General features: G+C 46.4%; 1 protein-coding gene across 1 annotated transcript in view; it reads right to left on the bottom strand.

The window, feature by feature from the left end:
- Window positions 1-12,395, bottom strand: part of eml3 (EMAP like 3) — a 33,094-nt gene extending 20,699 nt beyond the window's left edge. Inside the window, exons 1-7 of the mRNA XM_048235888.1 lie at window positions 12,285-12,395; window positions 9,930-10,046; window positions 9,553-9,581; window positions 4,013-4,048; window positions 3,671-3,791; window positions 3,043-3,192; window positions 1,571-1,640 (exon numbers count right to left, since the gene is read on the bottom strand). Of these exons, the coding sequence (XP_048091845.1) occupies window positions 1,571-1,640; window positions 3,043-3,192; window positions 3,671-3,791; window positions 4,013-4,048; window positions 9,553-9,581; window positions 9,930-10,046; window positions 12,285-12,307 (546 nt within the window). The 5' untranslated portion in view covers window positions 12,308-12,395. The remainder of the gene's footprint in view (window positions 1-1,570; window positions 1,641-3,042; window positions 3,193-3,670; window positions 3,792-4,012; window positions 4,049-9,552; window positions 9,582-9,929; window positions 10,047-12,284) is intronic.
- Between the last annotated feature and the right edge of the window lie 1,582 nt (window positions 12,396-13,977).

Below are 13,977 nucleotides of genomic sequence, written 5' to 3'. Positions count from 1 at the left end.
GCTACTTTGGCCCAACACCTTCATGTTGACACATCTCGTGGAAAAACCTCATGATCATTTCAAATCAATCATCGCTTTAATCAGATCGGATCTCTTTCAACTCTTTCCATGTTTCTGTTGTGAATAGCACTCCTACATGTGTAGCCTTGTTCTCTTGGATGGGAACCTGTGCCCTTGCCAACACACGCTCCCGGCCGTGCCAGTCGAGTTCACCTACGCAGCCACAGGTAAGGCTGCCATCGCTGTCTGGCCATGTTTTGGGCAAACATCTGTCCGGCATGTGTCATGTTCGTGACGCACAAAATGGGAAAGAGAGACTTGAGCCGATGTCTATGTGCCGTGACAACACCGTTAGCTGAGCCAACTTGGCTGACTAGGAGGATGACACAGATCATCTTTCAGCACCAACTCACATGAGAGAGTGAGTGAGACAGTGAATAAGTGAGTGAGCGTGTGCAATTAATCAATTTAACTTTATAAGATGTTTATAAACTGTAGAGCCTCTACATTTGACAATGGTTATGCTTGCTGCAAAGCTATGTGAGTGAAGAAAATCAGCTGTTTCTTTTCTTTAAAGTTTTATTTTACGACAGCTGTGTGTGTGTGTGTGTGTGTGTGTGTGTGTGTGTGTGTGTGTGTGTGTGTGTGTGTGTGTGTGTGTGTGTGTGTGTGTGTGTGTGTGATGTGCACATGTGTTGTGTGTGTTGTTCTTGGTCCCTGTTCTACGGCCCACCGGTCTGGTGCCGTATGGGTGGTATTTCACAGCTCACAGGCTACGCGGAGGAGGAAGTGGCGCGGCGTGGAAACTTTCCCCTATCCGCAGGCCCCTCCTTTGATCAACACGCCCGCCTGGCAACAATTACTCCACCCCCAGCCCTCTCCCAGCCCCCTCCACCCTGACTACAGCCAAATCCCCAGTTACCGTGGCAGGGTAGCACATCGTTTTGGTGGTTCTGAGAAAGAGGAAGCTGCACTTGGAAGTCCTCCTCAGTGGACTGGACTGAAGCACACTGCTGAATGGATTTGGGGGCTAGTCAGTGAAGCGGACGACGATTACCCTGCGGTGAAGCTCAATGGCTATTTCGCAGACCAACCACTTAAGTTAATTGTGTGACATCAGTCGTCGTATGTGTGCAGCAGTCATACTCTAGAGATAGACTGAATTGCCCCAGGCGCTGAAATGATACCGTCAAATCGCTGTGTGTGGGGGAGCCGTGGCACAAAGCAGCAGGGTTTGTACCAGTTTTGGTTCCGAGAGACCACAGGGACCCGGGGTCAACTCCAACCCGCGGTCAATTCCCAACCCCACCCCACCTCTCGCTACCACTTGTTCCCGTCACTATCGTCCTATCCGATTGAAGGCAAAATGGCCCAAAAATACACTTAAGAAATATGTTGTTGTTGTGTGTGGTGCTGTACACTATTAATGTGTGCTTTTCATTTACTAGTCTCTAACAGAAGAACATTCTATGACTGACAGTAAAATCCTCATTCAGTCACCTGCTGCACTAGTGCTGGCTTCTCTATGGTGTTGCCGTTGTTTGAGGTGTATGCGTTGTTTGACACTCACCTTGCCATCCTTATCTACTCCTGCAGTTTGCCCCGAGGCCACACGAACCTTGTCTGGGTGAACAGCAAGGCTGTGGAGCAAGCATCACACACATCAGAAACAGAGAAATCTACTGATGCCTTATTTAGGTGACTGTGTGATGTGTGTTGTGTGTCTATTCTGTTGTGTGTATTGTATTAGTGCTGTGCTCGTTGCAGCAGGGTGCCTGCTCACTGTTGAGGTGATTGCATAATGTGTATAGTAATGTGTGTGTTTCATAGATGAGTGTGTGAGAGTGTGTCAGCATTGTGATGTGTGTATTGTAGTAGTAACAGCACTCTGACCAACTGAAAAGTCTCAAAACTGGCCCCATTCACATGTGGTTCATTTCCTTGCTGTTTTGACAGGAGGGAGAAAACGACTAGAAAAACAACTATGATGGAGTGACTGGAGCTCGCCAAGAATACACAACCACTATGTCGAGTGCAGCAAGGGAGGTCGGCCATTTTGAAATCGGACCAAAACGCTGAAAAATCCCCAGTGTGTCTCTGTGTGACTCACAGCTATGGAATGGCCCCAGAGTCCTTATTCTAAAATATTAAACCCCCAGGCCAATGTTTCGTAACAATTATTTATTTTTTATTCATATGTTTCGATTCAATTTCAAAAGAATAATTTCTTTTGGGAAATTATCATGAGAGAGAAAAATTTCAGTTTCAGTTTTCATGTCAGTTTGAGTTACAGCCACTGCCAAGTGAATGTATGCCAATGTCAGAATGAAATGCATCAGAGGGTGGAGTGGACTGATCTCAGAGCAGCCAGTCTCCTTCTCAAACCACATCTGAGCTACTACACTGGCCTGACACACATCAGGATAGTGGGGAAGGAGGACAATAGGGACACAGTGCAGGCATTTCTTCAGCCGAGTCTTTCATTCACAGGCCAGAACAGAATCCAACTTAATTAAGTCCATGAATGCTATGTTGGCCAGGCTACAGCGGTGCGGAAAAGACTATAAAACTAGGATTTTCAGTCACTTAGACGTTTTCTCAAAGAGATCTCTGGAGTTCAACATGACATTTTAAAACGATTCCCAGTCACTTGGATCACCACCCGGACAGGAGGCACACAGCCAATGTGCTTGCTGCAGTGTCTCTGCTGAAACTAATCTGTTTTGTTCATTAATACGGCTACATATACATATACATAATACAATCAATTCCCAGAGTTTGATCTATACCTATGCATATTTATTTTTATCTTACTTTTTTATATAACAAATGTATATCTATAATAAATATGTATATATAATAAATTCCCAGTCACTTGGATTGCAAGCTTGCAATAGCTATCAGCACATGTAGTCAGTGTGCTTGTGGATGCCTTATGATGTAAGTGATTTATAGCCTATCTATAACTGGTCTACATCTATGATATGAATAGATTATAAAACTAATGTTCATATCTATAAATGTACGTGAGTTGGTTCTCACCAGCGTACGCAGTCGGTATGCTTGCGGTAGTGCCTCTGGGTGCGGTCACTGAGGTGATAGAGCACCACCACACAGGCAATGAAGTAAACTGCCTCTCCAGACGGCAGCAGATACAGGTTTGCCCGGCAGTCTCGACCCCGGTAACCATAGCTACGGGTGCACAAAGTCAAGGTCAAACATTCCAGGGAAAGATGTAAAAAAAACCTGTCTGACTTTCAGGACTAATTGATTAATGGAGACATTAAGTGCCTTCTCTAGAAGTCACTGAAGCTGCAGTTTTTCCCAAGGTGAACCATCAGTCTGGATTAGCATGATCAGGCTAGCATGAAAGCTAACATGTCATTCAAGGGGAAGAAAAGTAGACTGTGAGGTTACTTCTGGAAGGGTCATGCTGTCCTTTGGCAGACTGCTACCATGCGGTCTTACTGATGACTGTGCCTAATCTATTTTTCAACCAATCTACAATCTGTCCCAATTTTGCCTCATTCTGCCTTGTCTTCTTATCCCCATGACTTAGTAATGATGTGTTGTACTTCCTTATCTGATTCATGCAAATAAAGACATAATTATGGTGCAGGCTAAACATGCTGTTGTGGTTGGGCTACGAGACAAAGATGTGAAAGGATACACCCAGTCCAGCTCCAGTTTCTCAGCTGGCAGGTCCATCTTCAGCTCTTCGTAGTTCTGGATGTTGGAAGGGATGTACATGGTAATGGGGCGCCCCCGGATGAACATCTTAATGGACTGGCCTATGGAGAGACAAGCCCAGAATCATACTTAATCAGAGAGAGAGAAAGAGAGAGAGAGAGAAGGAGAGAGAGGGAGAGAGAGAGAGAGAGAGAGAGAGAGAAGGAGAAAGAGAGAGAAAGAAAGATTAAAAGCCATGGGTCTGCTAAAAGAATCTTTTGTAATGAGATAGGCACAAGAGGATGGCCGCAAGGCAGATGAGTCAGCGTGTAATGGGACTTACCTTGTGTGGTTCGGCCCCGACTGGACCCCTGGGACCCTGGAAGGGAAAGGGAGAGGGATAAACATAGGGCCCTAAATTATACACACACACACACACACACACACACACACTGCTGTCACAAACTCCTTTTCCAACACCTGCAGACACACATTCACACACACACACACAAACACACACACACACACAAACACACACACACACACCTATACACCTGTAGGAAAACACACACAGTCTTTCCCTCACACGCATACATCTGAAAATCACACACACACACACACACACAAACCTAAGCAGGCTAACATACACATAAACGCTGTGCTATGACTCAGCTAATTCCTAAGGGAACTGTTAAGGCGCAATTCTATGAGCCCACGAGGAGAAAGCTGCGACGGAACATGTTCTCCCAACCACCCGTATCCCCAAACAGTCCGCTATTCCAGCTGAGAGACAGACAGGCGGATGAAGGATGAGGACAGAGGATGACCTTTCACCTCTGGGCACGGGGACATTTTTACGGGGGCTGCGAGGGACGTTTATCCGTGCACCGAGTGGAAAGGAATGGGCCGTAAACGCAGGGGCCAGAAGACTAACGAAACAGGCAGCGACAGGCGAGCACATTTTGAGGCCTCCGTTATGTCGACGTATGTCAACTTTTTTTTTTTTTTTTTTGGCGTGTATAATTACTGCATTTCTAAAAGTCTATTTTGACGGGAAGAAAACACATTCATCACCATGAGAGAGGAAACCCCTGGCTTCTGCCAGAAGGGATCGCTTTCAGCGAGTCTCCATCGAAAGATTCCGTACTGCACTGTTCCCGTGCGTGAGACAGACAGTAAATCCTTCTGGAATCTTCTCCTATGGCCACAACACCCCGGTGCTCTGGCAGGGCCGACTGTGACTGCAATCAAGACTAATGATGTGAGAGATATATGTCAGAGGATACCCACACAGAAGGAACACAAATACAAGCACTTGAGCCAACTAGCAGAACTGACACCAAACAAAACACAGTGGTCACACACACACACACACACACACACACACACACTCATACACACACACACGCACACACACACACACACACACACACACACACACACACACAGGCAGCAATTCAACTCACTTTAACTTCTAGTATATATTAGATGAGATTTTCTGTTCAGCGGTAAAACAATAACATGGGCTAGAGGGGAGGTGGGCTTGATGGGCTAATGCTAGGTGTTCAGGTGTGAGTGTTCAGCAAGGACATGGCGTGGTGGTCAAAAACCACTGTCTCTGGGCCTGCTGGTGCAAGACCTACGGCTCCTAGATGGCCTTATAAGGACTCTTCAGCAGACCAGATGAGACAAAACAGATGCAATAAACATTTACATGTCCTTTTCCTCAGCGGACAGAAAAAGGCTGCTCATTTGTCAATAAAGTGCTTTTAGTAAGCAAGATACGCGATTCCCAAAACTCTGCCTCTGAGTCCACCTCTCTTTCCCACCCTCCTCCCTCCTCTCTGGACTTCACTGACCAGACCCTTACAGCACTCTCACTCTGGCTCTATCTGCTGCTGATCTCAGCTCCACTGGGACTATGTGAATCAATTGGCACTCTCCTATGAAACACTCCTTGGATTGTACGCTGCGTCAGAGATAGCTTTGTAATTGGTGTTTGCACAGCTCATACTAACAACACTTGGATTTGGCCCTGAAGGCTGGGCCTACTGGGCCTACCTCCTTTATATCCACACTTTGATGGCGCCTTTTTGTATGCTAGCACTGTCATTGATCTGACTTCAGCTGACTTCATTGATCTGATCAGTTACTTATCATAGAGTTAGTAACTGAATTGGGATCAAAATCTCTGACGGTGTTTATATAGTGCTTAAAGTGTTTTTAATGTATGCCAGTACTGTAGCATAATGCAATCCAACTGTTCCAGACACATGTTATGGAGTAGTCCACAAAAGAGTAGTCCATTTCCTTTAGCACAGCACAGAGGCTTCTAAATGACGGGGTTTCCCCAATACTGGGTCCTGTCTCCTGTCACGTGCTGTTTGCATGTGCTTCATGTATACACACACACGCACGCACGCAAGCACGCACACACACACACACACACACACAGACTCACACATAGGCTCCAATGTGGTTGGAGAGCCACCACTCCATGCCTGTTCTGGGCCAAGGACTTGTTCCAGAGTCATTAAGTGCTATTTGTGATGTGTGCACACCTGTGGAGAAGCCTCCCTCTGACATGGCCCCGCCTCATGCCGCGCCGGTGTGCGTTACGCGTTATTTATGCACCAGCCTCACCGCTGGGCCATTGAAACATAAGCATGTTTACTTTTCCCAGCCTTGGCGGGACACAGGGAAATTAGCCTCTCTCTCTCTCTCTCTCTCTCTCTCTCTCTCTCTCTCTCCTCTCTCCCTCCCTCTCTCTCTGATGACCTAACTGCTACAGAAAACAAACCCACACAACAAACAAACAGGCGCTTAACCCAACACAGGGTTTGACGAGCTGGTGGGCAAGTGAAAAAGAAAAGATGAGGAGGGAGAAGAGAAAGAAAGAAAAAAGGCAGAAAATCGGATTTGGCTGTTGGCTTCGGAGAAACGGTCATCCATCATCCGTCTGAGGGACGTGGAGTGGAAGGGCAGTGCGGGTGACCGCACTGGGTGAATTTCCATGAGTGATGAGAGAGAGAGAGAGAGAGAGAGGGAGGAGAGGGAGAGAGAGGAGTGAGAGAGAGAGAGGAGAGTGTATGAGAGAGAGAGATTGAGAGAGGGAGGGGAGAGGGAGTGTATGAGAGAGAGAGAGTGAAAGATAGAGTGTATGAGAGAGAGTGAGTGAGAGAGAGTGTATGAGGGAGGGGGAGAGGGAGAGGCAGCCCTAACAGGCCTCCTGTGTCTGATGCCAGTGGGGGGAAAGCAACTGACAGAGAGAGGTGGGGAGGAGAGGAGAAAGGGCAGAGGGGAGACAGGGAGAAAAATGAAGTGACAGAGAACCTACAGGAGGGTCAGTGGAGGTGAGACACAGAGGCACAGACAGGAAAGGGGGACAGACAGACAGACAGACAGACATAGACATAGACATAGACATAGACAGAGACAGAGACAGAGAGAGAGTTATTATTGTTCATTGTGCTTTGGAAACACTGTTTCTAAATAGTCAAGCTACTAAATCAACATTGGATTTAAATCTAAGATAGATGTGGAGAAGATTAAGACAGGAGATGGGAGACGAAAAGGTGAAAAGACAGAGGAAAAGAGAGATAGACAGCTAAGGAAAGCAGCATGTGTGTGTGACCCATATGCAATGACCAATATCAGACGCTGAAATGGGATAGGATCATCTCATCACTGAGTTCTGGAAGTCCTCAGAGAAAAGGGCCTTCCAGTGACCTGACATCAGAGCTAGAGATTTATTTACGTAGACACTTTTACTCACTGGCCGTTTTCGCTTTTTTAAGAGGTTTTTGAAGTGCCAATTTCATTTTCTTTTGGCCTAAGATTGGTCATCATGGCCATCAGATCGTGTTGAGCTCTATTTTACGATGTGCTATAAGTACACATGACATTGAGTCAGTAAAACATAAAACCTGAGACACTGAGTCATTACTCCTGACCTTTTCCTTATTACCATGAAAAGCTTCCACTCCACAATCCTAGAAAAATGTTTGGCACCATAGCCCTAAATGCTAGAGGCATGGATGCCATTCCCCAGCAGTAAATAATCCAAATAAGAGACAATTACCATCAATCACGACTGGATCAAAACTGATTTCATGCTTATTCTGCCTCTTAGGTCTATTCATTGTAGGGGTTGAGAAAAGCAGAACATGCTTACGGGCCAATTGCACAAGAATGGCTCATAATCCTGCAGAATTTGCTTGGATCTTAAGATAAGGTCTTCAATTATCTGCCCACTCTGGATACAAGGAGAAGTTCAATTCTCTCAGACGTGTACTGGCATGAGAGGCCCTCAACCTGCAATCCTGATGATCTAAAGTTCAAATGCAAATCATGAGCCACTATCTATTCAAACAAATACCATCAGGAAAATCAAGATGTAACCAACTGTGATCTTTACGTTACACCAGACCCTTTTATTCAAAGCAAGATATCCACAATTCAATGACAGTAAAGACTTCCATCTGTGTCTGCTCTCTCTAGGGCTACATCCACAACATGGAGTTTGGAATCTTAATTAAATGATTCACATCTATATGAGTGCTTTCAGCTCGGTTTCATAACCAATCTGCATCCATGATACCCCGAAAACTTCTACTGTATCACATGACCCATTTGAGCAAATCACATGCACTTATACAAATGACATGGCCCTCACGCCATTAGGTATTATTATTGTAGTTTTGCAGATGGTTCAAATAATAGCTTTCCTCCTGCACATTTAGGCAGCTGTAACATTGTACAATGTAGAATTCAACTGAACAACAACTTGGAGCAAGGACAGCAAGGTAAACAAAGCTTGTGATTTGTCATCCATGTTTGTAGCATTGGTCGTCATTACACAGTGGATTTCTCAATGCTTTCTTCTGGTCCTAGAGAGTTCTTCAGAGAAGAATTGGTGACTGACCAATCAGGGAAGGAAACAGGAGGAAAATGTGTGTATTTAAGTAATTGTTCGCAGATTTTGCTGTGTATATTAAAACGCAACACCGGAGGTTTCAAAGGAAAATGGGAACATTTTCAAACTGTTGCATTTTAAGGGGCTTAAAAATGGCAGAACAGTGCAGATGAGAGCCGTCATAGTAACAAAAGTGTTGCATATCCAAACCAATACGGAATAATGTAGACATGTCCTAGAGTTACTGCTTCAAATCAGACCAGTAACTGGTCTACATAATTGACTGCATTCACAAACATGTTTTGTCACCACCAAGCTCTTGGAGCGCTTCAAAATGAAGTGTCGCTGGAAAGTGGGCGCTGCCAAGGGACCGAGACTGACCAAAGCTGCTCTCAGTGTGATATCCAGAGAGATGAGGCCAGGAAAGTCTAAATCATGACCCACCCAGAGCCAGATTTAGAGACAGTGGACATTCCTATGGTTGCTTACCTCCATTCTTCTCACTCTAATTCAATCTGATAGGTCCAGTTATCACTCAGCCCAAATGAATGGGATCTGGACTTGATATGTGACATGTGTGTGTGTGTGTGTGTGTGTGTGTGTGTGTGTGTGTGTGTGTGTGTGTGTGTGTGTGTGTGTGTGTGTGTGTGTGTGTGTGTGTGTGTGTGTCAGAGTTAGTGAGAGTTTGGTATGGAGTACAGAAATATCAACTCACCTGGAACAGAGTAGTGAGAAAAACAGGCCTCCACAAATGACTATCAAGGCTCAAAATAACTACATAGCTAATTCTTAAGCTTTGACTTAATCTCATAAAGATTTGCAATGGGAATGTAATTAAATAACCGAGATAGAAAACACAGCGCTTTGTAATGCTTTTGGTACTGTTTATGGGAATTGCAACATTCATATAAACATGGATGAAACAACTGAAAATATTCCAATGGAGTTGGGGAACAAAGAATGATTACCTGGGCTGGAAATGAGCTCTTTCGCTCGGCTGTAAAAGGAACAAACACAAAATAAATGGTAAACAAACATGTAGACAATGACCAAAGATTATTACACAAGGAAATTACATAAAAGTAATAAAACGTAAATAAAGAACAAAAAAATAAACAAACAGTACAGGACCAACATTATAAAATATTCCATTACGAACTACCCAGAACAACAGCAGAATGTTTCCTCAGGCACAGAGAAAACCTCATAATTTTAAACCTGAGCAGCAGAAACGCCTACACTTCCCAGAATACCGATCAGTGGGAAACTATTTAGGTCTGGGACTGACCGCACACAGTGACACAATACCATGGTAGCATTCTTGCTGAAGTCTCCGTCCACTCACCTTTCCAGACTGGGGGAGCGTGTGAGCAGGTTGGCCGAGGACGCCGCCTTCTTGGCCAGCTTCTGTTTCGTTCGCTCCGGGGTCTCCTTCATCAGCCGCTCGCTGTTCCGCCGGACCCTGAAGGCCACAGAGGGTCAAATGGAAGGTCAGAGAGGGACAGTGAAGACGCGTCACGCAGACAAACCCATGCAAACCCATGACTGTTAGAGTAAGCATGCTGCAGAATATCTCACATGCACCGATCACCCTTGCAAAGCCATGCACTGTGCAGCAAGAGTTAGGAACCAGCACTGGTGACTCATTGTAGTGGGCCTTATCTTAGTGTTTGGCTCTGTATGTGTGTGTGTGTGTGTGTGTGTGTGTGTGTGTGTGTGTGTGTGTGTTGTGTGTGTGTATGTGTGTGTGTGTGTGTGTGTGTGTGTGTGTGTGTGTGTGTGTGTGTGTGTGTGTGTGTGTGTGTGTCTACTCGTGAGGAAGTTGCTTCCGGAGGCCGAGGCTTTTTCCCTGGCCCTCTACGCTCCTCTCAGCTCTTCCCACTAGAGAAAGGACGCACAGGAAGAGGAGCTGGTCATGTGACGGGTGATGATGCTTGTGGTGACACAAATTCCGCTGATGTGGGAAGTGAAACCAGCTGATACCTCCCCCCTCCACCTCAGTAAACACTCAGCTAAGGGCTAACAGAGAAACGAATGTCACCAAGCTCATTTGGAAACTCTCTCTCACACCCACTACCTATCTGGTTCTTTCTCATTCTCACACACCCCCACCCCCCCTCTCTCTCTCACTCACACACACAAACACACACACACACACACACACACACACACACACTTGTTGAGTCAGAGATCAGGCTGAGCACCAGTGTTTGTCAAGTTTTTAAACAAAGCTCAATAAATGAGAGAATAATTATGATTATGGGTTAGTTCACATGCAGGAAAGAGAATCATCCAGTAAATCTGTCTTGCCAAAAAGCCTTGGCTTAGAGCATTCAACTTGATTGGTTAAGATAAGAAAGGGATGCGATTTAATTGGCAGGTTAGTGCAGCGATTTATAGAAATGATTGTGGTAACGCTGCCTGCGACTGTGCAAAACCCAGTTCAAAATAGGCTCCATTTCAAAGCTGCTATGTAATACGCAGATGTCTATCAACCGCAATGCTAAATCTGAGAGCTTCTTTACATACCACAGTGGTATTTACACACAGTAAACTGATCTGCTTCTTCCTTTTCTGTGTTTCATTTGTCAGGTCACCAAAGATTCTCATTTCACAATTCTGATTCTGATGAATAACAACACCACCCAAATGAACCTCAGGGTGCATTCCAAGCTGTTTAACAATGCAACTCTGAGTTGAAAGCCAAACACACATGTGACCTGAGCGCTTGGTCAATGTGTGGCACCACGCACGCACAGCAGCAACCTGTCTGTTGTTGAAACACAATACCCACTGTCACTTCGTGAGTGCTCCCTTAGCCTGGGGTGTCATCATGGCGGACCAAGTGGCGTCTCTTACACGGCTCTTATGCCATTGACACATGGGGTAACAGTTTGAGTATCGTTGCCTGGCAATCACATGACTTCTTTTCTAGAGTTTTGACTGGATGCTCATCAAAAGTTGCTCACTGATGATTAAGATCTTCAGATGCAATCATGTTACCCAAGACGGGTAACGGGAAAGTGTGAACACCACTGCTCAGAAACACTGCTCAAACTGTTGTCCTGTGGATCACCATTTTTGGTCATGGTGGGCCTCATCATACAACTGAGGCCCAGTCTACCGCCTCTACCTGCCCTGCACACACACACACACACACACACACACACACACACACACACACACACACACACACACACACACACGCACACACACATGCACACACACACACACACACACACACACACACACGACCACGCACGCATGACGCACGCACACAAAATAATGACTGTACATTACAGGAGGGAAATAACTTGGCTTTCTACATCCGCTTGCAGTAATTCTATTCTTTATCTGATATTTTCTTGACAGTCAGTGAATGTGTATTTCCCACAATACTAAGATCAAATAAACTACACTGAGAGTAACACCTGAGCAAAGCCTCTGCAAAGTCCACACACCTACAGCAGTTGCTGTTGAGAAATCAGCTGAATCCACAACAATGCTGAGCAGCCTAGCAATCTCAACTATGCTGGGTTTTGCATCTACACGATCAGAAGTCCTGATTGAGTCGCTAAGGAATGCAAGCCCCTCTTTAGCCCTCAGGGCCAGGCGACCACGGAGTTAGGACAGGAAGTTGGCAGCCCAGAGCAAGATGGAGGGAGGGAGGGAGGGAGGGAGACGGGGTGGGGGGACGCACAGGGGCTTCTTCTCCTCCTCCATGATGGGGGGCAGGGGGCTGGGGCACTGGTCCTTGGGGGGCGCCGGAGAGCCCGAGATGGGGTGTGGGGCGCGGAGCCGGCCTGGTCCTCAGACGTGCCGTTGTGGTTCTGCACCTCGGCCCCGACGCGCCGGACGAGCCTGGTGGGCTGGATGGCCTCCTCCACCCCGGGTGTCCAGCTGGGGTCCTTCGTCCGACCCCCGGCCCCTTCCTCTCGGTGCTCGTCCTCCTCGTCCTCCCCCTCTTCCTCCTCTAGCACCCTCAGCTCCTCCAGTCCCTTGGTCAGGGACTCCTGCACGACCGACAACCCCTCGGGGAGAGCATCCTCCAGGGAGAGGCTCTGCACTGCCCTGGTGAGAGCCAGGGGGACCCGCTCCGACCCTGGCCCCAAGCTCTGGAGAGTGATCTCAGTCTGGGTGGCCCTGTCCTGTGAGCTGGGCCTCAGCGCGGGGCCTGGGAGTTTAGCCGTGGGCCTTTGCCCATTCTCCTCCCCAGTGCTGTTTGTGACTGGACTAGAGACACACACACACACACAGAATTACACAGGAAACGGACATGGAGAAAAGCATACAATATGTATACAATATCTATAATATATCATTATACTGTATGCATACAATATACTATATGATGATCATGACATACTGTACTTTATGTATACATGCATGCTCTTCATCATATACAATTTCATATTAAATGGTGCAACTACATACATTACTGCCTTCAGTCCAAGACAAAATATTTAGTGAGTGAAAAAAGTGAGAGTAAGTGAAAAAACAGAACACTTTAGAAGTGCAAACTAAACAATCAGTCCCCTTCAGTCAAATAAGGAAACTGGCACATGCCATTCGGTCCTGTTTTTTTCCCTTTCGGGAATGCTCCAGGATTTCCGAAGTGGCCAAGAGGAGTTTTTCCACAGACACAGGAATGCCACACGGGCTGTGTTTAGAGCTAGCATTTCAGCAGCACAGTCACCTTTCAGCCCTTAGTCCTACTGCTTACACTGCTTACATTGCGCTTGAGTGATTTCACTTTAACGAGTAGTTCTGTCCCGTAAGGAAGCCGGTGTTTTATCAAATGCTGACTGCACTTCTACTTGATTGCAAGTTTATGTTGTGCGCGTCCTGCTTTTTCTTCAAAAATAGAAAAGTGGAACTGGCAGTTCAAAATGTATTTTAAGGAAATGCTATGATTTGTGGCTGAGGCTATCCAAACACGAGTGACATAGAGTGGCCTTTGTCCAACTTTCCCAGTAATGGCTAAAAACGGCAATCAGTCAAACAGTGATCTGACTGAGATACTTCCGTGAGTTTCCACTAGTGCAATAGTGTCCACAGTCTGTGACACATGTGTGCTAGTGAGCATATTTGTCTGAGTGAGGTACCTGGAGCCCGGGTGGCACAGGCCGTCCTGGGAGCTGCTGGAGAGCCTGCAGGATCGGGAGAGGCCATCGGCACAGCACACCTGGTTCAGGGAGCGAGCAGCTCCAGGGTTCACTGGGGACAGAGGGAGAAACACACACACACACACACACACACACACACACACACACACACACACACACAAACACACACAAACACACACGCACACAGACATACACACAGATACACACACACACACAGACACACACAAACACACACACACACACACACACACACACACACACACACAC

This window comes from Alosa alosa, chromosome 24, assembly GCF_017589495.1.
Source record: "Alosa alosa isolate M-15738 ecotype Scorff River chromosome 24, AALO_Geno_1.1, whole genome shotgun sequence".
Classification (NCBI taxonomy): Eukaryota; Metazoa; Chordata; class Actinopteri; order Clupeiformes; family Clupeidae; genus Alosa; species Alosa alosa.
This window is presented reverse-complemented; position numbering and strand designations above follow the sequence as displayed.